The following is a 23534-nucleotide window of genomic DNA, read 5'->3' as shown; positions in this document are numbered from 1 at the left end:
GATTCTCAAAACGCAAAATAACAGACGAGCAGGTGGGAAAAATGCCGTCCCAGGCGAATCCAACTTGCAGAAAACTGAACCAGGCAAACAAGACAGCTATCAAGTTTCCTTCGAATAAACGGAAGAAAATAGTAAGTAAGCCTACATCGTAGCTCACCTTGAAGACTCGCTATTACAACATAATCTATACCCCGGTATCATCTGACTACATGTACGAAACCTGCGCCACGACAAAGGTTACTCCCATATTTATTAACAGCAGCGTGATACCTGATCTCTCCTGTCTATACAGCAACTATATATCAATCGATTCCACAAGAAAGTACGACTTTTTTTCTTCTTGGAAGACATATGGCATTAGTTGGGAACTCCATGCGTATAGGTTTCAATAAGAACATAGTAAACCATAAAATTATCCTTTGCGCTAAATTGCAGGGTCTGCTCGGCGATAAATACATGCATTACCGGCCGTGGCGATCCGGTCGGTTTGGCCTTTACAGGCAAGACTCCAAGGTCAGACACAGCCTGCCACAGTAAAAGGCAACGCACACTCCCGTGCAGAGAGGATATTCGATGTCTACTGTCGACTGTTGCCGTATCAGCTCCTTCAAGCGTGAACCAAGTGTCGTGCGAAGCGTCATTGCATTGTGCGCAGATTTTTCTTAATCGACTGCCGATGTGACAGAAGAGTGGACATCGGAGACATGGTTTGTTTCCAGCGCAACGTATGTTGTTCTCAATATGGAGGAAAATTTTTGCACCAGACATGAAAGTCGTGTGCCGCTCAGCTGATGAGCCAGAACGCATAACATACACTGTAGACATGTCGTACAACAAGACAAGGCTGATGTACAGACAGGTCATAAAGGTGCTGGGAAGCCCACGAATGCGCTTGTGAGTTACAGACCTACAGATGTACAGACGTGTCCACTGTTAAAGGGAACACCTGAGAGTACGGCATGTTTAGATTTCGCTATCTTACGGAAGCATAGTAGCTTACTGGTGGTTGATAGTTGTGACTCGTTTTGACGCACTAGTAATGTGCATGCAGATCATTTTCATAACCACTTGCTGTTAGAGCTCTAGCAATATTGATGGTGTGCATTAGAGTGTTCCCTGTAACAGTGGATGGTACTGTAAGGTCGCGCAGACATGTGTCAAAGATTCGTACACTTCCGTAATCAAATGCAGACTGCTGAACTTAGTAAATTGACAGATGCGCAGATTGATGTAGACACGTACGTGGAGACAGACAGATGTAAGACGTACAGACCGATTAATAACGCACATACAGACACATAGAAAGGTTACACTTACATACACGAAGACAGATGTACGGAAATGACAAACATAATGCTGCACATGCAGACGAACAGATGTTTAGACGAGACACACAGCTGTACAGACAGACGAATACGCATTTGTAGAGACAGAGAGGTAAATGAACTAACATACGGATACATAGGTACGAATACGTGCTCGCAGACATGCGCAGAGAAAACAGAGGGATGTACGAACATACAACCGGGCACACAGAATGGTGCACACACACACACACACACACACACACACACACACACACACACACACACACACACACACACACACACACACACACACACACACACACACACACACACACACACACACACACACACACACACACACACACACACACACATACATACATACATACATACATACATACATACATACATACATACATACATACATACATACATACATACATACATACATACATACATACATACATACATACATACATACATACATACATACATACATACATACATACATACATACATACATACATACATACATACATACATACATACATACATACATACATATTACGGAAAGGACAGATGTACACATGCACGAGCAGATTGATGTACATACATAAGGATAATCAGATAGATGTAGGAGTGCACTCATGTGAACGCATAGTAGAAGACCGCCAGATATGCGTACAGACAGAAGAATGTGCAGATAGAAAGACACGGACGAACGTCACACGAGCACAAGACAGACATTACAGAGAGGGACAGACGGGTTGACGCGTAAGAGTTTCGACTGGATGGCAAGCTTCATTTTTTAAAACGATTCGTTCACGTTGCTACTTCGCACGCCTACAAAGAAGCACATTCAAGAAGCCTTCTTTGTTACGGTACGAAGAGCTCGAGACGCCCGACTCGAAAAGAACCGTACGAACCTGGCAGGCGTAACGCAGCGAATTCGCGAGACAAAGCTGACAACCGCCATCAGCGTCGCTCCGACGCAGCGACAAGAAACCTACAGCGTGGGTCACCTGTCACAGCGTGGGCGGGGAGCGCTTCCTTTATAGTTGACGCGAATGCAATTCCGTGGAGTGGAATAACCTTGCGTGAAGGCCTTCTTCCTCGCGAAGTATCCACATCCGTTCACGGAAAGGCGGCAACTGTGACAAGTAGGATCCCACTAGACAGTGTTGGCTGTCCCCTTTCGAATGTTTGTTTATCGCTATGCTGTTGTGCGAGAATGGTAAAGGACGTGCTACATTGCCTCGCGTTTTTCGGCACCAGCAATAGAACGTGCATGTCACCGTAGTTTCTACTTGACCAGGCACTTCGCCTTCAACAAAAAAAAATGAAACGATAAAAGCGCGAAGAAGAATATGACACTTGAAATACGATAAATGACGTAAGATGGAGGTAGTGGTACTTGTTCCAAGTGGCATACGTAACGGTACGCAACCTGTCACTTTGTGCACCCTCAAAGAACAATGTCAGTATGAACCTCGCATAACAATCAGGTCATGGTTAACAGTGAAAGTTAATAAGCTGGGACGTCGGTTGGGCAGGCTGTGTAGCGGATTACTCCCCAATGCGCGACAGGGTGTAACTATAGTTAGAAGACACCCAGCGACGTTTAAATGTTCTGAGAAGGAGATGAGAGTTTATTCGACTGCACAAACATACGCTTCTATGGAGCATTATCAGCTGGAGTGGAGTGGACGTATAATGGGACGAGTAGTTCAAGTACGTGAAATTTAAAAACAATGGGCCAGACATGCTTTCTTTAGTCCCGTCAAAGCATGCAGTTCGTATCTGTTGTCGACATGTCCCACTCAAATTTTTCGTACATGAAAAGGCTAAACAATCGTATTCCGTTTGTAGAATCCCCTCTAAATTAAGGATGTGCTAAATAGCCGGTCCTATCAGTTCATTGGTAAACACTGAATTCTGCATACGATGCCAGTACATTATTGACTACCCAGCACACAAGGTGGGCACTGTCACCTGGTCAGGGCTCTAAATCTGCATTATCAGTGCACGTAGGCTAGCAAGCACTCACCTATAGTGAAAACAGTGAGCATCTCAGACGTGACCCCAAGCTTTCCAGCTTCCTTGTCGTCCCAGACGGAGACCTGGACCTGGTATCCAGTCTGAGGTTTCAGGTTGTCCAAGGTGGCCAGGGGTATGTTGCCAAACTGCCAAAGATTACAATTTATTATCTTAAGTCTACGAATGTTAACAAGCGAGAGGATCACGTGGAAAATAATACAAGTCACCAGTGAACTTCTGAAAGAGCTTCATAAGAGCTTCGCGTCCATCTATTACAGAGATAAGAACTCAGGCTCATGCGAAATCATTTCAACAACTTCTGCTTAGCAGTCTTAATGCTCCTTCTCTGCCTGTATTCATTAGAACATGCTGCAGACCGACTACAGTATAGATAGTTGTGTTCATTTGCAGCTGGGAAGTTCTTGTAATACACGTTCTCGCAATAGACCTCGTTCATAATTTGTACGCTAGCTTTTCTGCTACACAGTTCTCCCAACTAATTGAGTCTAGTCACTAGTTGCAAACAATGTGTTCTTGCAAGGGTTCCATGTGCTATGTCGTAGGCTCCACTAATTTTAGATAAACGCGCATAACAGACGAGCCCAAGCAAGTGCAACTATAGACTTTGTACCCACTTGAAGCACGACAGCTTCCACCGTTATTTGCGCGAATATGCCCCAAAGGAAAACATGCTTGCCATTTCACAAAAGGGTCTGTTGCGAGATGTCAACTGCAAACTAAAGTTAAGTTTTAAACGAGCCTATTACGGCGGAACCTAGTTGAGCGTGTAACGATCTTGCGATGAAGTTGTTGGACAGCACCGAAGGACAAGTCAAGACGAACAGAAAAGAAAGGGTGGGAAACTTCACGTCGGTTTCTAGTCTTTTATCATCGTTCTTCAGTGCTTCGCAGCTATTTCGTCACGTGGTATCACCAGAGCAACACACAAGTTCTCGTACTACGTCAAACTGACCTGTTCTTGCTCCCAGGGGGCGTCGTCGCGGTTGGTCAGCAACCTGTGCTGCACTACATAGCCGGAGTCGTAGCTGGGACTCTTGAAGTCGTCCCAAGCCAGTCCCACGCTGCTAGGCGTTACCTGGGTCACCAGCACCTTGGCCGCAGCTGGTGTCGGCATGTCTGTTCCACGAAAAGTGAAAGAAACTAAATGAGAACTTCGCATAGGCGAGGGTGAGCTATAAGCTGAAGATTACACAATTAAATTTCATTCATCATTACACTAGAAGGAAATTAGAAACCTTGAATTACCTTGCAATTCTTCCGTAATCAAGCAGGTATATCGAATACATTCAGAAAACTTACCGACTTCCATGATATTACCGGGTAAGAAGTGTAAGGAAAAGCATTTCACTGACTGCAACCTGACGGGTATATTAACCATTTGGTTCTACCAATGGGATGACCCCATGTTCTTCTCTGCAGCGCAAACTCGCATACTAACCACGCAAGTTATCTCCGCGAAGGTAACAAGTAGAAAGTTAAGCTTGCGAAGTTCACATCGCCATTGGTTGCGCAACTAACGTTTGCCACTGAGAACAGCTCACTTCAATAGGTCAAACTAAATTCCACAAACATGTAGGTAGTATTACGAATCTGCTCACAATGAATAAAGTAAGCGCCAAAATGTAAAGGTGGCACACCAAACCTTATGGATCATATCGCCTTGTGTAGAGCTGCTCACGGGTATTGAACTGAACCATATTACTGTCAAAACATGGCATGGTTGTTTCTTCCTATAACCGCGACGCTACCACACCCTCCCCCCCCCCCCCAAAAAAAAAGAGGTACGTCACCACTGCTATCTATTCTTCCTTTGTTCACTTTCTTCTTTTGAGAAAAATCGATGTTATCTTCCTTTTCCTTTGAGAAATGAAAGCACGAAGTGGGGCTTCTTGCTTTTTAAAGTATTCTCAAATGACCAGATCGCATTTCCCAGTAGGTGAGCGCTAAACTTATGCATACCAATATAGAAAAAAAAAGACATGCTCGCTGACTGTCGATGCCGGCACCGAAAGGACCGCGGTAGGAAGCGCACTCCTTTGAACTGAAGACTGTCTCAGATGCTGCAGATAAAGACCAAAACTAACAAAAGGACATCCGTAATTTATGCGAGAGAAAGCGAGGCTTGTAAAGCGGCCACAACGAAGTCCTTTGAGCATATGCACCTATAGTGTGAGAGATAAACAAAAGCAGCTTCACGTACCTCTTCGCTATGTCCTCCTCTTTTACCTCTCTTGCACTTCCACTGCTCTCTATCACTTTCTTTCTACCTCACTCTCTCCACCCCGCATTCACGTGTTCCCTTGTTCTTTACTTGATCCACGTGATGTGGCTCTCTTTCTTTCATTCACGTCGTCTCTTCCATTGGTCCTTAAAGATCACCAGGTGGTCGAAATTGCCGCATCCCTTCACTACAGCGTCTCACATAGTCATATCTGGTTTTGGGACGTGAAACACTCCACACATTATAATCCTTTGAGGCTTATTTTCATTCGTTCACAGCCACCCTTCCATCTATTACAATATTTATTCAAAGCTTCTTTACTGCGCCCAGTTTTCTTCATTCGCTACATCTACGTCTTCTCATTCACACGAGCTGTCCCTAACGTTCCGTTGTATTCCATGTATTGGTTATATCTTCTATTACTTCTTTAATTTCTTTGCTCTCTGCCATTATTTATCTCTCTATTCTCTTCCTTTATACTCCTTTTACGAGCACCAGCAACTGAAGACAGGCGAATCCATAAAAACTAGCCCAAACTTTCCTCCAATCACATCCAAAAAAAAAGGGGGGGGGGGGGAGGGAGCAACGCTTGCAGGTAACCCGACACACCTACTGACCTCCGGGCAAACTGAGTTCTTCGAAGGGTTTCGACGCTACTGCTTCGAAAAGCTACTCGGTGCAGGAAAATAAAGAACTAAAGAGAGAACATATGCTGAGCTGTGTCTTTACGAGCCACTGGAGACCCTCAATCGGGAGCTCCTTTTTCGAGCAACCTGATTTCTTCTTGACTTCTTTGCGTCAACAACGAAATGTGACGCAGCCTGTTTCTTTGACCGAGCCTTGGAATGGAATAAGAAAAAAGGGACTGATCTGCGTTATAGCTGCAGAGGCCGTCGTCTTTTCACGCAACACTTCGTTTCGCAGGAGTTCAGTTTTGAAATGAACTGCGACCCGTTTACGACGCCAGCGCGAGAGTCATGAAAATGACGTAAATCCTTTACGAAGGATGGCGCACGAAGTATAAATTGATTGACGCATGCACGCAATGATGAAAGCTGAGCTGTGGCCTACGTACACGTATACATAGCAAGGCATTGTCACGCTAATTTCGCTACGTTACTGACAACTAAGATGGGTAAGTGTCACCGAAAGAGTTTTGTAGCACTCCGAGAGAAAAAGAAAGAGCGTAGCAATTTTAATAAAGATAAGGCGCCCTGGTTTCCGTGCTCTGAACATTCCGGGCTTTCAAGCACTAAGCGTCATTCCCAACATCCCATATAATCAGCGCGTTTGTTGTTGTTGTTGTTGTTGTTCTTGTTGTTGTTCTTGTTGTTGTTCTTGTTCTTGTTCTTTTTCTTGTTGTTCTTTTTCTTTATTGTTGTTGTTGTTGTTGTTCTTTTTCTTTATTGTTGTTGTTGTTGTTGTTCTTTTTCTTTATTGTTGTTGTTGTTGTTGTTGTTGTTGTTGTTGTTCTTTTTCTTTATTGTTGTTGTTGTTGTTGTTGTTGTTGTTGTTGTTGTTGTTGTTGTTGTTGTTGTTGTTGTTGTTGTTGTTGTTGTTGTTGTTGTTGTTGTTGTTGTTGTTGTTGTTGTTTCGGGTGTCAGCAACTTACCAGAAGCACTAGAAACATCTTGCTTTCTTTTTTTTGTTTTTTAAGAAATAGATTTTGAGGTATCGTTTCATTTTTTCATCCAGCCTTAATGAAAATTAGCAGATGATGAAGCTGAAAGAGTCATTATACTCTTAAGGGTAACTTTTGCGTAGTAGATGTGAAGAAATTAAGATGGACAAAGAGACAACACGCCGCTGTCAGGGATCTAGACTGCAAACTTCGGATCGGGAAGTTATAGGTACGGCCCCTGCCCTGTAAATTGCTAACATATGCACTTCTTAGTGCAGCTTACTTCGTATTCTCTAAAACAATGGAGTGCATCCTGCAGTGCCTACAGACAAACTCGCTGCTCGTTCCAGCCATCCTCGAATATTACGACCCAAAAATAAGTGGGCAATGCCAGTACTGTGGTGAAGTGGCGAACACTTATCATGTGGTCTAAACCTGCCACATGAATCCAAAATTAACCCCCATCCCCAACCCCATCCAACAGTGCTGGGAGACGAGCCTGCTCAGTAGCTCCACAGTAGAGCCATAGCGAACTCTGGTCCAGCGGGCTCGGGCGGCGGCTTCGACTAATGGTGTCCCGGAATAGGTATGTCAACCACCCCGGTAGGGATAACGGCTATCTGGCACTGACAGCTTAAATAGAGTTTTAAGGGAGAAGCTCTTTTAGCCGTGTGTCGTGCGTCCCCGATTTATATAGTGGTAGTTGTTGTTGTAGTTGTCGTAGTAGTGGTATCCACCTCTCGTGTAGTCCTTGAAATGTACACTGAATGGCGGTACTTGTAATGATGACTATATTATGAAAAGATGCGAGATGGCGGTACTTCGAGTGTTCCCTAGATGTACGAACGGACAGACAGAGAGACAGACAGACGCACGGACTGACGGACGAATGCACGGACGGTTGCACAGATGGACGGATGCAAGGACAGATGTACGGATGCACGGACTGACGGACACACGGACGGACGAACGCACAGATGCATGGACGGACGTACGAATGAACACATGGACGGATGGAAGCAAGAACGAACGGACGGATAGAAGCACGGACGGACTGAGGGATGCTTCGCCCTACTTGTCATCATTCACTCCGTGGATATGCTGTGATTATATTTTCTTCCTCTTGTAAGGCTTTCGGCTTCCTACAAGTGTTACACCTGCCGAGAATTTTTACATTTTGAAGAAGCAGGCGAAATGGCCGATAGTTCGGCCAAACGCTTCGGTTTATTCAGTAGTTGGATATGTTCAATCGTTCATAGCAATAGTTTTCTTTAGGCTGAAAAGCAGTGGCGTTTCAGGTTAACACCACCATGCTACACATGAGTGTCCATGGAATGCTGTACTAGTGCGACCACCCTAAACAAAAATTCGAACGATACTATCTACGCAAGCTTGTAAGAAACCAGATAAGCTTTGGAAAAATCGAAAATATAGGTTAAATGATTACGACATCAGTGAAGGCTATATTAGCGATGACAGATGGTACAATAGTGAAGATGTGAATGTATTCACGAGTACTGATTCGTCACGCATAACTTATTCTCTGTATTTTGTGTAAATATTTTTTTTTCTAAACATCTGGGAGAGTTTTGTACTCTGCCACTGTAGAGTACCAAGTGTTCTTAAAGCATAAATACTTTTTTTTTTTGAAACACAGACCAGTTGGAATCCTGAGTTGTTGAGCACGAATGAAGCGCTCGTTCGGTATGTATCAGGGACCACAGCATGCAGCTTTACCAAGGTAGAACGCACTCAAGTCACTCAGGATGATGTGCACGCTTGAAGCAATTGATATTTCCCGCGGGATCGGTAACGACGAACGAGTAAGTGCCATGATCCTTCAAGTCCTGGATGTCCAGGACAGCCGCGTTAGGGTTAGGATGTTTGAGCTTCCGGTCCCAACACTGGAGTGTATACCTACGCAGGTGGCGACACCCCTCACAGGGCCTGGTTGAAGCTTTCACGCTTAGAGCGTTAAAGAGCTTGTTTCGCCACGATTCCAGAGCATGGTCGGTGCCGTTTTGAGTGAAAAATAGGCGTTGCTTGTGAGCAAGACAGAATTCCAGACAGGCGCAAATGTGTAAATAACTAAAAAAAAACGGTTCGAGTAGGAATCACATCTGCCCCTTTGGCGTGGCAAGCAGGTGTCCTCCTACTGAGCCACCTCACTAATTGGAACTCTTAAAAAAAGAGAAAAAAAACAATACGAATCTCATGTAGGAGTCATCTTAATTCATATAACGTTACGAGGCAGAAGCGCAGAATTGCGCCAGGCGTCAAACCATGTTATGTACTCAACGAATGGGTTATTTTAAGGCCCACGCATTACGAAGCACTCCGTGATATTTAACCCTGCAGTGACCAAACATTTATTTCTTGGGGAATATTGAAAAGAAGACACCCCCTGTATTTACTCATCGTGCACAGTGCGTTTGAAAAGGAAATCAATGAGATGTTACATAACGCAAAATCTAATTACTTTTGTTTATTGACAACTCAGTGCAACTTCATAACGGATAAACTCTGCAATAACTGATATCCATTAAGCTTAGCTAGCTTTGTTATCTTTTTGAAGCCTTGTTTTTGATGTCGAAAATATAACGTGATAGGCATTACAGAGATCATTAATCACCATCCTCAGCAAAAAGCCTCAAAAAATTGAGCATCTGCATAGGTGAACGTATTGACTTACGGCAACTCGCCTGCTTGTCGTTCCCGTTTTTTTCCGCGCATACGTGCTACCCATATCCCGATTTTTCGCCTTGATCTGGCTTGTGTTGTCTTCATTAGCGGCGTTCGTATTCTCTCGACAAAAAAAAAATGAACTCGCCATTTGTGCTGTCATCATGCCTTCTCTTGTGAGTGTTGCAACTTGGGCTAGTTGGTATGACATGACGATAGCTATAGCGAGAGAACAGAACGACGACACAGAGACAAGAAGGACTCGAAAGACACGAGCACTCGTGTCCTTCGTGTCCCTCTTGTCTCTGTGTCGTCGTTCTGTTCTCGCGCTATAACTATCGTCTTCTGTTCTGACTTTATTTCATCACGTCTGTTCCACGCAGTACGTGGTCTGACCACATCAATTTTTTTTCTCCTAATGGCTTGTTTCCAAGCGGGATTACTTTAGCCTTTGCCTACCAAGAAAACACTGCGTCTGGTGGATTACAACCTTGTAGTAAGCTTTCGGTAGCTTATCGTCTCACGAGAGGAAAAAAAAATGGCCTAAGCGTCCGACGCTAAGGCCCCTTTTCTCCGCGCTTCAAGCGTTTGGGAGTAGTCCACCCCGTAAAACAGCGTAGTCATCACTGAAGAATGCCGAACAATAGGGCCAAACGACCAAACGCCGTGGCGGCAAACGATAGTGGCGCCACTGCGTGGGAAAACAGAACTAAGAAAGCAATAAGTGGGGGAAGAGAGGGAGGATGAAATGCCATCTCGCTAAACCTAAACAGAACCAAGAGGCCAGCAGTTACGGTGGCCGGCGGCAGACTATAAACGCCGCTCGGAGAGAACGCGTGTTTGCAGAGCATTCCTCCGGTCGCCACGTCCCTCCACTCCGACGTGCCGACAAGTAAACAAAAATACCAAAGGAGACAAACAGACTCGCCGACATGCCCGACAACGTCCGCGAGCCTTCTCTCGTGCCTCCTCCGCTTCAGACCAGCCTCCTGCATTTCCCCTCTAGCATCAGTAGTAGTTTCGGTTCGTGTTTCTGCGTCTCTAAACGCGGGTTTTTGTGTATGTGTATAGCCACTTTCGGGTTCTTGAATGCGGGTCGTTCCAGCGTCGCCTTCTGAAGTCACCGACGCAAGCCAGGTACCGCAGCCGACGTGGTCCTCGAACGACTTTCTATAACGCTTTCCTTTCGTTTTTATCATTTTTTGCGGTTGACGCTACAGAAACGCTCGCGCGCAGTTGACTACGTAGAGGGCGCCACGTTTTTTTCCAGTGGCGAGGGGGCGCTGCTGTACACATCTATTCGGGCTGTCGATGGAAGGAACGCGTTTGGTCGACAGCAGGTGCTGGAATAAAATACGAGGTGGTGGTGTTGGGGCATACGAGCGTTTGGCGCTATGTCAGTTGCCGTAGAGGTCCAGAGTGCGCGTGTGCGTGTGTTGTGCTCTGCATCCCTCCCTCCCCTCCACTTCTTTCATTTCTCCGTTATGGGAATGTCTCACAGCGTACAGTGATAGATATACGAGTTCGGCGAGTCCGTAAGCCAAGAAAGAGAGAGAGGGGGAAAGCATCACGTGTGAGAATCAAGCATCACGCCTTCACAGCGCTGTTATTCGTACCAAGTAATATACTGATGAATCCGTTCCACCGCCACATAGGACGATGTTGTACTACATGATGTGTGGACTTTCGCGCTGATGTACACGGAGAAGTAGTGATGGAAGCATAAGATTAACCAGTAGGATACTTGTGAAGGAACAGTACAATTTACTATGGTGCGCTGAACCATGGGAGACGTTAGAAAACGTTAGTGAATTAGATAGGGTTCAAAGGCATACCGTTGCCTGCTTGATTCAAAAGGGTTTGCTCCTGACTCCGTGAAAGCGCAAAACACTGATTCCTTTACAGACGGCTTGCAACGCTTCACGCTATCTGTAAACTGGGCGACCAATGTCCTGGAACAGTTTTATGTGAGAACGAAGCAACAAATGTCGCCGTACAATGCTAGGTTAACGGCGGCGAAATTCGAAAGCTGAGTAAACTGGTGGCCTTCCGTTCTCTCCTTTGTACCTCTTTTGCTTGACTATCTCTTTCTTTGTAGCTTAGCCAAACAAATGATGTATACGCCATAATATTTAACTGCTAGATGCACCGTAGGAGAAGGGTTCCACCTAATAATTTCCAACTGGAGTATCAACATCTTGCGTCATCTGGCTATTTCTATTTATGTTGTGTGCTTTAGCCTAAGTATATGTATACTTAAACCTCCTTTTGATGTCTGATTTTCCATAAAAACATATGCAATGTTCATTATAAATGTACATCTGTTAAACCATTATATATAGCGGCGAGGCATTTCCATTATGTCGGTTCCTTTCAGTAAGTCTTGTATTTGTTTTCGTTATAATCGAGGCTAAAAAACGGAGCGATTAGTCAGCGTACATGCACTGACGTTCTACGCAATGTACGTGGAATCAGATGGAAGCAAACGACCTGGAAGATCTGATCTGCCCAATTTTATACATGTAGGAAAGTGTATATGTGCGGGAGTATGAACTAGACTATGACCATACCTACTGGGCTCATTCATGCATTATAAACCCTATAATGTATATATATATATGTACATAGTGCCTCTGATTAGTTTTTTTTTCCTATGTCATTCTTAATTTTTCTTGTTTGTGTGTTTATCCCGTACGTTACTCTCATGACGTTGGGATAGCCGGCTCTAACGTAGCCTACCTTCCTACATTCTGCCAAATGTAAATAATAATAATAAAACTTTGTTGTTGTTGTTGTTGTTGTTGTTGTTGTTGTTGTTGTTGTTGTTGTTTTTGTTGTTGTTGTTGTTGTTGTTGTTCATTTCAGTATTTTGCACTTCCCAGCATTCATTACCTGAAAATGGTTGCGCTAGTGTCCCAGGCCTATTTGTTTTCGCACCAGCAGCGAAAGTGCCGGCACGGTGTTCAAGCAGCTCACCTTTTGTCCGGACGACGATCATCTCTTGGTTGCCGTCCTGCATGATCCTCACAACGTACTCCGTGTTGGGCCTGAGGTTCTTCAGCGTCACCGAATGGTCGTTGGGCTGCGATTCCAAACACCCACGAGAAGAAATAAGAGACGAGCAGAAAAGCTGCGCACTAGTACATAAATCACCTCAAAAATTAGGCGCAACTTGGCGCTCTATGAGCCACACGCTCGAAGTGCTCACTCCATTGAGTGAGCGCTTCAGTGTATGAATGGTGAAATGCTTCCAACAGTTGAAGTACTCTAGGCAGACGCGGTTGTGAGTTCTCGCTGATGTGTATACGAGGGAGCGCCAAGTTGCACCCAAGTTTCAGGGTGGCATAGTACCAACTAACCAAACCGAACGTTCTAATAAATGCAAATAAACTATTACACGAGAGCACGTGACCCCCAACGCCTGCCCTACACCTCAACTACAGCCTGCCACGAACAAATTAAAATACGTAGTCCAACTATATATATATATATATATATATATATATATATATATATATATATATATATATATATATATATATATATATATATATATATATATATATATATAACTTATGAGTATCACAGTAGTGAACTACCGAATAAGTGATTTTGTCTATCTAACATTATTTCACTGCACTCAAAATTAAGCCCACGGCCGTTCAGTAGTTTATTGTCCTCGTGGTTATGACGTCATCGTGTACGCGAATTAAACCGGCCGGCGCGCGCTTGGCAGATAGCGGACCACACACACACAAAAAAAAAAGCAGAACGACTAGGTTTGCGTTTCGTTCTTTCATAGGCGTGTGGCGCCCTCTCCGATTCTTCCAGTAGGCGCCATGGTTCAATACACAATGCCTCAGAGACGACCGGCGCAGTAGCTCTAGAAAGCATCGATCGTTGACGGTTTATATGTTGGGGATGGTTTCGACAGCCGCTTGTGTTCTAGTTTACTTCACTGTACTAAGTACTTGATATCTCAGAAAACAAACGAGAAGTTTCAAGCAGAGAAAATGGACAGGTTAGTTAAAACTAAATATCTAGCATGTGTGCGTACCTTATGATTTACCGATCGCGTACACGTGAGCAGAGAAGATCGTAACACTGTTTGGTAAAGTTGAGTTCTCGAAGGAATTCTCGGCGAATCATGTCATTATTTCAATTGCATCCAGGCATCTTACTTCCAATATTTCATTTCGCTTTCCATTTAGAGCGTTACAATATTCAGTAAGTATCTCGATTTCAAGCGCACTTTTATATCACGCCTTACCTTATCACACGACAATCAATGAACAGTAGAAAATAGACTAAAGGGACACACACAAACCAATTTCCAATACTAAACAATGTACGCATTAGTGGTCACACGTCATCAATATGCACACGCACGAAACGTCCGTGTTTTACAGATGAGTTCATCAAGGTAAGCACACAACAGTCACTGCATACATGGTCGCACCATGAACACAAATAATTGTCGCCAGACAAAGGCTGAGAGGTAAAAAAACGCGACATAGACATAAAACAATAGTAATAATAGTATTACTTTTATGTGGGGTTCTACAGCCCAAAACCAAAATAGGATTATTAGGAACGCCGTAGTCGAGGGCCGCGGAAATTTCGACCATGTGGTGTTTTTTCAATGTGCAATGGCATCAAAACTACGAACTTCGGATCAGCAGCCTGCAGCTGAGCACTTATCCACCGAGGCAGACAACAAACACACGATACATGCAATCACAAGCATCATCTAATAATTATTAAGTCGAACGATAATTCATCCGATTTTGTACTTTTTCTGGTGTTTTGCGCGTTAATACTGTTTCAAGGGAATCTTCCACGCGGGGATAGTGTGTTAGATAACCTTGTATCTATGCACCTTTTCGCAGGAAGGAAAAAAAACACCGCCATGATGGGCTGTGCGTGTGAGTACAAAGGCTAAGGGCGCAGCGTTGTCAGTGCATTTTCGAGGGGACGCGCCAGTTTGCACAGCCCAAGGAGGGCTATGGCGGCGCCCAGGGAAGCGCTTATGAAAAGGTGAATACGAGTGGTTCAGGAGGTGACTCACCTCAGCGTTCGTCCACCTGGTGTCGGATCCGACGTATCGTGGCGTGTAGAACACACCGGGGTACGGAGTCGGGTACTGTCGCATCCGCCATTGCAACGTCACCGAATTGTGCGTAACCGCCGTCTTCTGAATGAGCAGCTTTCCTGCAAAACACAATGCAGAAATAAAGCGCCCGCTGTTAGTTCGTCTCGAAGGAATCGTGATAAGGCTTGGGTAGCCTCAATACAGCGAATGTTGTGAGTACAGTTTCGTACAGCAGTGATGTTTCGTTTTGAAAGAGCAATGTCTCAAGAACAAGCTCACTATGATAACTACAAACACTTATGCTGAAAAAATACATAATAAGGATCAGCTTTTGTTAAACATCACAATTTGAGGAACAAATAAATAGATTTAAGGAAACCAAGAAAGAAATATTTCAGCAGTAATGGCTTCCGTTCCTGTCGCAACTACAACACTTAGTTTTGCAGCTTCAACGCACTCCTCCTATACGTATTCAGCAATACAGAATCAAGAAAAACATTGTCTTCTTCAAAGTGAGATACCACGTACTTAGTGCATTCGCGGCCCTATGCAAATATCATATTGTGCAAGTGTGCCTTTTGCCTAAAACTCTCCATATGTAGTTGCCATGGCGACAGCAACTCAAGGGTCAACCAAACCCAAACCGGTCTATGCTCCCTATTCCTTCCATAACCATTGATCTGAACACTGCCGTTCTAAAGTAATTCTTCTTCAGTCAACAAAATGCTGCAAAGAAAAAAAAAACAACACCTCTATTACAGTGAGGCAAGTGGCATTTTTCTGCTCGACGCAGGCACCCCGCTGTGTCCATAACTTAAACGTCTCTGTCTACAGTTTCCACAGCGACACCTTTTCGTGTGGGTCATTCGGAGACAAACCGGTCGGAACTATCTGCTCAGATGGCAGGAAAGTTAGAGGGGGAGTGGATTATTGATGACTCAACCAGGAGGGTCGCGTCGAGTTATGCTCCCTTAACGAGCATAGAGTAGGAGAACATTACCCATGCACATCTTGCCCTTAGAGACCACCGACAAGCCGAAAAATGTTTCATTGATGTGATTTTTTTTGTTTCATTTAGAGAGCCGTCTTCTTTAATGTATAGATACACCAGATACAGGTATAGCACATTCTCATGTAGCATGCCCATAAAGCATATATAAACGGTTGAACATGCGATGTGACGACGTAGCGTGGCGCTTTGTTTCCCAGTGCCTTAAGACATAGCTGACAACACGAGTTGTCGAACAGGAGACGCAAACTAATGTGCCATCTGCAGACTTGGCCAATGTCTTTTGACCTGTTTTCAAGTGTTCGGCATAAGTAGGCTAATCAAAGGGTTATTGGATTACTAGGCAAACTCGCAGTATACACAGATCGTCAAGTCACTGGAGTCCCAAATTTTCGCGCCAGTGGACAGTGCGAATGTAGTGATTAAAGAACAGTAGGCTCGTAAGGATGTCAGGCTGGTGACATTGAATGTTGGGGAGCAGAAATACTGCAATGAGTCAGACACCTGTTATGAATGTTGCGTATGTATGCCAAATGCTGCAAACTTCGTTGTATATGCAAGCGTATATGTGGGAGGGAGAAGTACTATTGTCCATCGCAGGGTAGCATTACTGATTGTTTAACTGAATCGTTCATATAAGGAGGACATATTTGATTTTTATTCTCGAACAGGAACACCAAAATTGTTTTGTCGTATAACCAATATTTTAGGTTTCTACAAGGCGTATACTGCAAGAAATATCCTTCACAACTACAAAACAGCCTACGTAAAGCATACAAATGCCTCTTCTTTTAAACAAGTAAGTAGGAATTATACGTGCATACCAACGAACATAAATTTAGGGGGGGGGGGGGGGGTAACGGAGAGAGTCTACTCATCAGTGGGTCATTTGCGAAAGCCGAAAAGCCAGCTGCTCTGTTAAGCTATTTTCCGACCAAAAAACTATTACCAGACTGCTTTTTTTTTCTATTATTCAGACACGATGTATGTCTGAACACCGAACACCAGCAAAATAAAGCCTCTTCACAAGAACGATTACAGGAAACGATAACAAAATGAAGCATGCCCTACAGAAACCAGACGTGGCTCTTAACTTGAAACTTCTTCGAATACGTGTACGACTACTCTCTCTCTCTCGCCATTTTCTTCATACCTAAACGGCACGTATAACCAGACATCACTCTCTAATCTCATACGCCGACGCTCCAGGCACTCTAATCTTTGTGCGCGGAACTGAAAGAGAGACAGCAAGAAAAGAAACGGGAGGACGAAGTCGTTAATTAGCTGGTTCGACGCAATCCGTGCGGAACGACGAAATACGAACACAAACACTCTCGCACGTGCGGCCCGCAGATGCCTCGGCGACCGAGGCTGAAAACGAGCATGCCATCGGTCCAGAAGAGTGAAGGCCCGATGGCAACGGCGGCGAACCCGTCAAACGAGTTTCACGTGCCATCGGCAGTAGCTATACTATTCAGAAGCAACCCTCATTTACTCGTTTTTTTTTTTTTCCTGTTCACTTCTTGCATAGTCGTCTTCCTCGGGCTCCTGCTACTTCCTCTGGTACTTGTGTGTGTTTGTGTTGATTGATCAGTGCTTCTTACGCTTCTGTACCACCTGGGGTTTGCGTTTGTGGCTTCTCCTGTTCGGGTTGTCCATTTCTATTTCGTTTTTTTCTCGTTCTCTTTTCTCCGGGTTTCCGACTGTTTCTCTCTCGTCATTCCGTTCTTCTCTCTGTCTGTGTTGACTCATAAATGTGACTTTAGCTGCTGTTCCTCATATTCTGGTCTTCTTAACAGTCTGGCCTTCATATCCTTTTTTTCACCTTATTCTTGTTTTTCTGTTTTGTTGTATTCATTGCTACTGTCTCTTCATTTACTTCCGATTTATTTCGCATCTTCTACTTGAGAGTCCACTTCGTCTGCTACACTTGGCTCTCCTGATTGGTTCGTATTGTTCTGTTCCGCTTATGTTTTTATATTCTTACTGGCTGCTATGATATGCATGCCATGCTAGTATATTCATTAACCTGTTTAATTGCCTAACGCCTCGCCCACATTATAGTGAATTCAATTAAGGGCTACATCAGCAATTTCCTCAAAACAAATGAGCGCTAAATGCTATGAAACCCTTCTGGCCACTAATCTGTCTGTCTAACCCCCGTATTCACAAACGCTCCTCGACTCGACTTTCACCCTTCACTTGACACAGTTGAACACTGCGCCACTGCTCGGCTGAAAATGGCGCTGTGCTACTCAAGAATTGCAGCAGATTATCGCAGATGTGCAGTGACTTGCCGTGCCTACAGAAGGCGCTCCCATCGGCTTTCTCCAGTGAAGGTGAAGCGTTAAGTGAAGGGACATTCTAGAATACAGGGGTAAGTCGCCATAGTAGTTGTCTTTCTCTCTTAAAGCTTGAAAAGTGTCATTGGGCCTGACTGCTCGACAAGTTCTGGTAAAGCGAGGCGGGATCGTCGACATCTGGTATGCGTGACTTCGCTTTCGTCTTGCCCGCTCCCGTTCTTGCTTACCGCCTTTATATTTATGTATTTTTCTACCGGGGCGGCGAACAAGAGCAGTGATGCGGAAAGTTCGCACGCGTACACGTGAACGCGTTGTTATGCGACGGCGCACAGGCCCGACCGCCCCGGGGTTTTTTTTTTTTTTTTTTTTAGGGGCGAAGCTCCTTAGGGCGTGGGCTGTGCGTCCCCTGTAGCCTGTATGTAGCCACCTCTAGTTTAGTTCTTGAAGTGTTCACTAGATGGCGGTACCGTCCCCTGTATGTAGCCACCTCTAGTTTAGTTCTTGCAGTGTTCACTAGATGGCGGTACCGTCTCCTGTATGTAGCCACCTCTCGTTTAGTTCTTGTAGTGTTTACTAGATGGTGGTACTTGTAGCTGATGATAAAAAGATGCAAGATGTTATAAACTAGAAAGCGGTACTTGTAGTTGATGAAAGACGCGAGATCTTATAAAATAGGAATGATGTCACACATGGCGTGTGTCATTGGTTGAAGGCAATCGTTCGATCTAGTGCGGCGACGTACGCTAGGGGGAGCGATGTAATAAAATCGAGTGGGCAAAATGTACAGAGGATTCATGGTTTACCAGGTTTACCTCCGGAGCTTCGCCCACTCATTATCATTCACTTCGTGGATATGGCGGAATTTTTTTTTTTCGCGTTGAGGTGGCGCGCAACGACAGAAAAAGAAGCAGCAAGCGCATCATGCGGCCCAAATAAACAGGAGGCATAAACAAACTGAGCATCTGGAAGGAAAGTGTCACAAACATAGACGGAGAGTGGTCCATACATGTGTATATAAGGGATTAGATATATCAGGTAGTATAAGGTTCATATATGGCTATATCATGAACTGGGCATATAAGGTTTTATAGGGTCCATATAAGGGGATTCCGTATAAAGCCTGATATGCCCGATTTCTGATGTAGCCATATATGGGGATTTTTTTTATAGGCTCGTATATGATATTTTCGTAAGGGATGCCAGAAATTTTTTCGCGCAAAATATGGTTATCATGGTCCGCTCACTTTTGACGGAAGCAAAATGACGATAAAAGACGCATAGTTGCTATACTTGAACTCATCTGCCGAACACCTACAGAAGCGGCAATTTTTCCGGTGACTAGGATGAACTTGCTCGCACGCACGCTTAGATTTTTTTTTCTTAGCTTGACATCATACGAATTTTTGACGCAGTAGTGGACCACAATACGATTGAGTACAGCCCATAAGTCTCTACAGATGTAATAACAGTTCCAAATATTTTCACGATTCGTCAGGGCTGTACGTTTATGAGCGATGTTGAAACAAGGCAGACATAATTCCACGACTCTTACACGGTAATAACATATTGCCTATCAACTAACATCGCAGCCACTGTCAAGACTGCTGAATCAAGCCTGTAACAACACAAAACTTTATAAACACATCAAGAAAACATTTGGCCACACAGAATACTGAACCAATACTGAAAATTTTAGCCAGTAGACCTCTTGAGCGGAGAGAAAAAACACTGCCATGCTGGGCTGCGTAAGGGAGCATGAAGCTCGACATAACGTCCTCGGCAGTGCGTTTTGAAAGGGTCACGCCTATTTAAGCAGAATTATGACAACACCCAGAGTTCCGTATATAAAAAGGTCAATCGTTACATGCATTGCATGCCAATTCACAAAATGAACACAATAAACTATGCATAGACGCAAGGAAGAAAGAAGGACTAATAATTATCATCATTGAAAAACTGAAACGATATACAGTGTCAATCGTGTCACGTCGCGTTGTGTAGCATCGCAGTGTCACGTCACAAATTTTGGCAGTCTGCAACGTCATAGTTACGTCACATGATGTGGTCACCACGCGATGTTTTTTTTTTTGCATTAATGCATGCTTGCATAGACCAGCTGACGGTGACTTTTCGAGTTTGATGAGGCATCTCCGGATGTAGCCTTTAAAAAAAAGTACAAGTGTATCAAGAATAATCAGTGGCGAGCGTCTTCGAAGCCAGAGTGTGCTTCTGCAGTTCTGAATTACCAATCAACTAATAAATAAACTTCCCTCTTTCTGTTTATTTTTCATGCTTCCAGTGGAAAATGCCACGTATACTTTATTAATATTTCCGGTAGTTGCATAGCGTTGACATTCAAAGTATGAAATTTTTCTTTGATTCTTTCTCCCATATTCGGACCATCTTCGCGACAAATAACACCGCCAAAATGTGTTTTTAGCCTCTATTTTAAACATCTGGCAACACATCGCTTCGAGTATTGTGGTACGGTTGTGTTCCGTATTCTATACTCTTGTATACTATGTACTCTGCATCGTGTACCCACTTGGCTGTGCATGTGTGGGCCACTCCGTTTCTCGTACTCCTTCCCAAGATAACGCAGGATACGTACTCGCCCCGCAAACCACTAAAGCAGCTGCATTTGTAATCGCTGCATTTAGTGCATTTCCAAAAGCTTAGCCGAAGCTACTCGCGCAGCTCGCAAGTCAGTATCTACAACCAGAAACCACGAGGACTAAAAGCCAACTTTCTAATAGCCCTTGCCGTGTTTTCGTTAATTGCTTTCTACCTTTAACCAGTGCCCTCACGCATCGATGCTCAGCTATAAAATCGCCGTCCACTTGCGCCCAAGAAGGATCGCCCTCATCTTGCATGCGGCTGCCCTACGGCCTTTTCGAACGCCCGACGATGACCTCAAACAGGGTCGACTACGGCGCGGAAGACTTCTCTCTTATTCCTCGACTCGGGCAGGAGGAGAAAGCAAAAAACAAAAACGCAACCTTCTTCGTGCGTCGTAAAACGCACAGATGCAAAAAAAAAACTAATAAACCAAACAGTGCGACCGCGAATTAGAAAGAAAAAATACCCGGAATTACCGATGCTACCTCAACGTCTTCTACACGTACGTGCTCAAGGAGGCCGTCGCGCCTCTCCGCCATCTAGGAGCCTCCTCCCCACACGATGTCTTCTCGCAATCATCCGCCCAACTCCTCTACTACTACCGCCTAGACCACACGTCTCGGTGTCTGTCTGTCTGTCTGTCTGTCTATCTATCTATCTATCTATCTATCTATCTATCTATCTATCTATCTATCTATCTGTGTGTCTGTGTGTCTGTGTGTGTGTGTGTGTGTGTGTGTGTGTGTGTGTGTGTGTGTGTGTGTGTGTGTCTGTCTGTCTGTCTGTCTGTCTGTCTGTCTGTCTGTCTGTCTGTCTGTCTGTCTGTCTGTCTGTCTGTCTGTCTGTCTGTCTGTCTGTCTGTCTGTCTGCCTTGATCTATCTACCTCTACATTTGCTTTTGTCTCTACCTCTACCTATCTCTCATCTCTCTCTCTCTATTTCCATCTTTGTACATATAAATATGTATCTCTATGTATCTACGGCTCTCTCTCTCTGTCTACGTTTATCTCTCTTTCTGTCTGTCTCTCTTTACCTCTCTCTATCTCTCATCTCTCTCCATCATCGTTAGAGCAGCCAAGCCGGAGGGTGATCGTGCCAGAGTCTATCGGCTTGGCTGGCCGCCAGCCGGGTCAAGCGTGCTCAACGGGTTAAAGGGTGAAGGCTGGAATGAGGATCGAAGAGGGTTTAAAAAAAAATACAGCGATATAAAAAACAAAAAGAAAAATTAAGAGGAATAAAGACAAAACTAGGCGAGAGTCAGAACGACGGTAAGTGAACGAACGAGCGAATAAAAACGTCGTCTGTGCGCACATGCACGCAAACCCACGCACACATGCACTAACCATTCGGCCAGACTTGTTAATTCCCCCCATATTTCCCTTACTTTTTTTTTCTGTGCTAGGCGTTGATGAGAGTGACGGGGCAAAAATTAAGAGTGTGTGGTGGAGTCGCACGCCCTCAGAGATTGTAGCACCGACACAAATCGCGAAGGCTATGCATGTAGAAGCCCTGGTGAGTTCGCGTAGAAAAAGCGTTGCGGGAAACTAGAACTGCGGTCATTCCCCAATAAAAATAATGAATAAAAATTATGGTAAGCAGACTGCGTAGTAAGCGCGGAAAGGTATCTTTAACCGTTTAAACCAAATACACAAAATACCAACGTGTTTGCTTATTACCGGACCAAGCAACAGGTAACGTTTGTTACTCATCCAAGCACTTATTTCCCGTTGTGAGAATATTCAGAAAACGAGTTTCAAAAAAAATAGCTTTGGCACGAAATTGATCATTCTCGTTCAAGTTATGAGCTATACTACATACACATAATATCAGAGCTCATTTATACTCAATTTAATGGTTATGAGTAACTGTCAGCTAAGGGAAAATTCATTGACACATTTCAGGGAAAGAGCGCACGCTTTTCAAATGACCAGCCTGGATAGTTGCGGCACTATGCAGAGCCGATATCAACTGCACGCGCGACCTCCGAGACCAGATCCTTCAGTGTGACGAAACAAATTCTCGGCGCAGTGAATACACCAGGTAAAAAGTCACAGCTTTGCCGTTAAGGCGAAGCAATGAACGCGATAGCGAGAAATTGGAAGGTTACGTGCAGAATAGCAAGTAGATCGAAACGTGCCCCGCGTTTCTCACGCACAAAGCAGGCACGAAACGTACTCACAGATACAGATTATTGCGATTAAGCGTCTCAGTTGTTACTTCGCTGTGTCTGGAAAGCGCTCCCTTTTTACAAACGGAGGCTGTGCAATGATTGCAGCGACTTTTGTGCGCCCGGTAACCATAACAGAATTGTTTCGACAAAACTAGAAGGCTAGCCAAGACGTACGATCCTCTCCACAGCAAGATAAGGGCACGCGATCGAACGTACACCCCCTTACTCTCTACGTGGGCAAGAGTACGCGGGCCAAAGTACGCGGGCCAAAGTACGCGGGAGATATGAGAGCCGCCGCACGCTGACTGCGCCATCTTCTTGATAATGCTGAAAATACGATCATTCACCTGAAAGATACCCGCCAAGAGCGGTAAGTGACAGATAGGAATAGATTGCCGTTTGCACTTCGAAGGATGTACCTGTCAGTGGTTTAACAATAAAGCAAAAAAAAA

The 23534-nt window shown here is 44.4% G+C and overlaps 1 protein-coding gene across 5 annotated transcripts in view; it reads right to left on the bottom strand.

The window, feature by feature from the left end:
- Positions 1–23534, bottom strand: part of LOC119167210 (uncharacterized) — a 184734-nt gene that overhangs the window by 46785 nt on the left and 114415 nt on the right. For all 5 annotated transcript variants that reach the window (XM_075866913.1, XM_075866916.1, XM_075866917.1 and 2 more), the window contains exons 2-5: positions 14958–15100; positions 12866–12971; positions 4318–4481; positions 3355–3490 (exon numbers count right to left, since the gene is read on the bottom strand). In XM_075866913.1, coding sequence (XP_075723028.1) covers positions 3355–3490; positions 4318–4481; positions 12866–12971; positions 14958–15100 — 549 coding nt within the window. The remainder of the gene's footprint in view (positions 1–3354; positions 3491–4317; positions 4482–12865; positions 12972–14957; positions 15101–23534) is intronic.

The sequence above is a fragment of the Rhipicephalus microplus genome, chromosome 6 (genome assembly GCF_043290135.1).
Source record: "Rhipicephalus microplus isolate Deutch F79 chromosome 6, USDA_Rmic, whole genome shotgun sequence".
Classification (NCBI taxonomy): domain Eukaryota; kingdom Metazoa; phylum Arthropoda; class Arachnida; order Ixodida; family Ixodidae; genus Rhipicephalus; species Rhipicephalus microplus.
The sequence above is the reverse complement of the archived record's forward strand: the minus strand, read 5'-3'. Positions and strand labels throughout refer to the sequence as shown.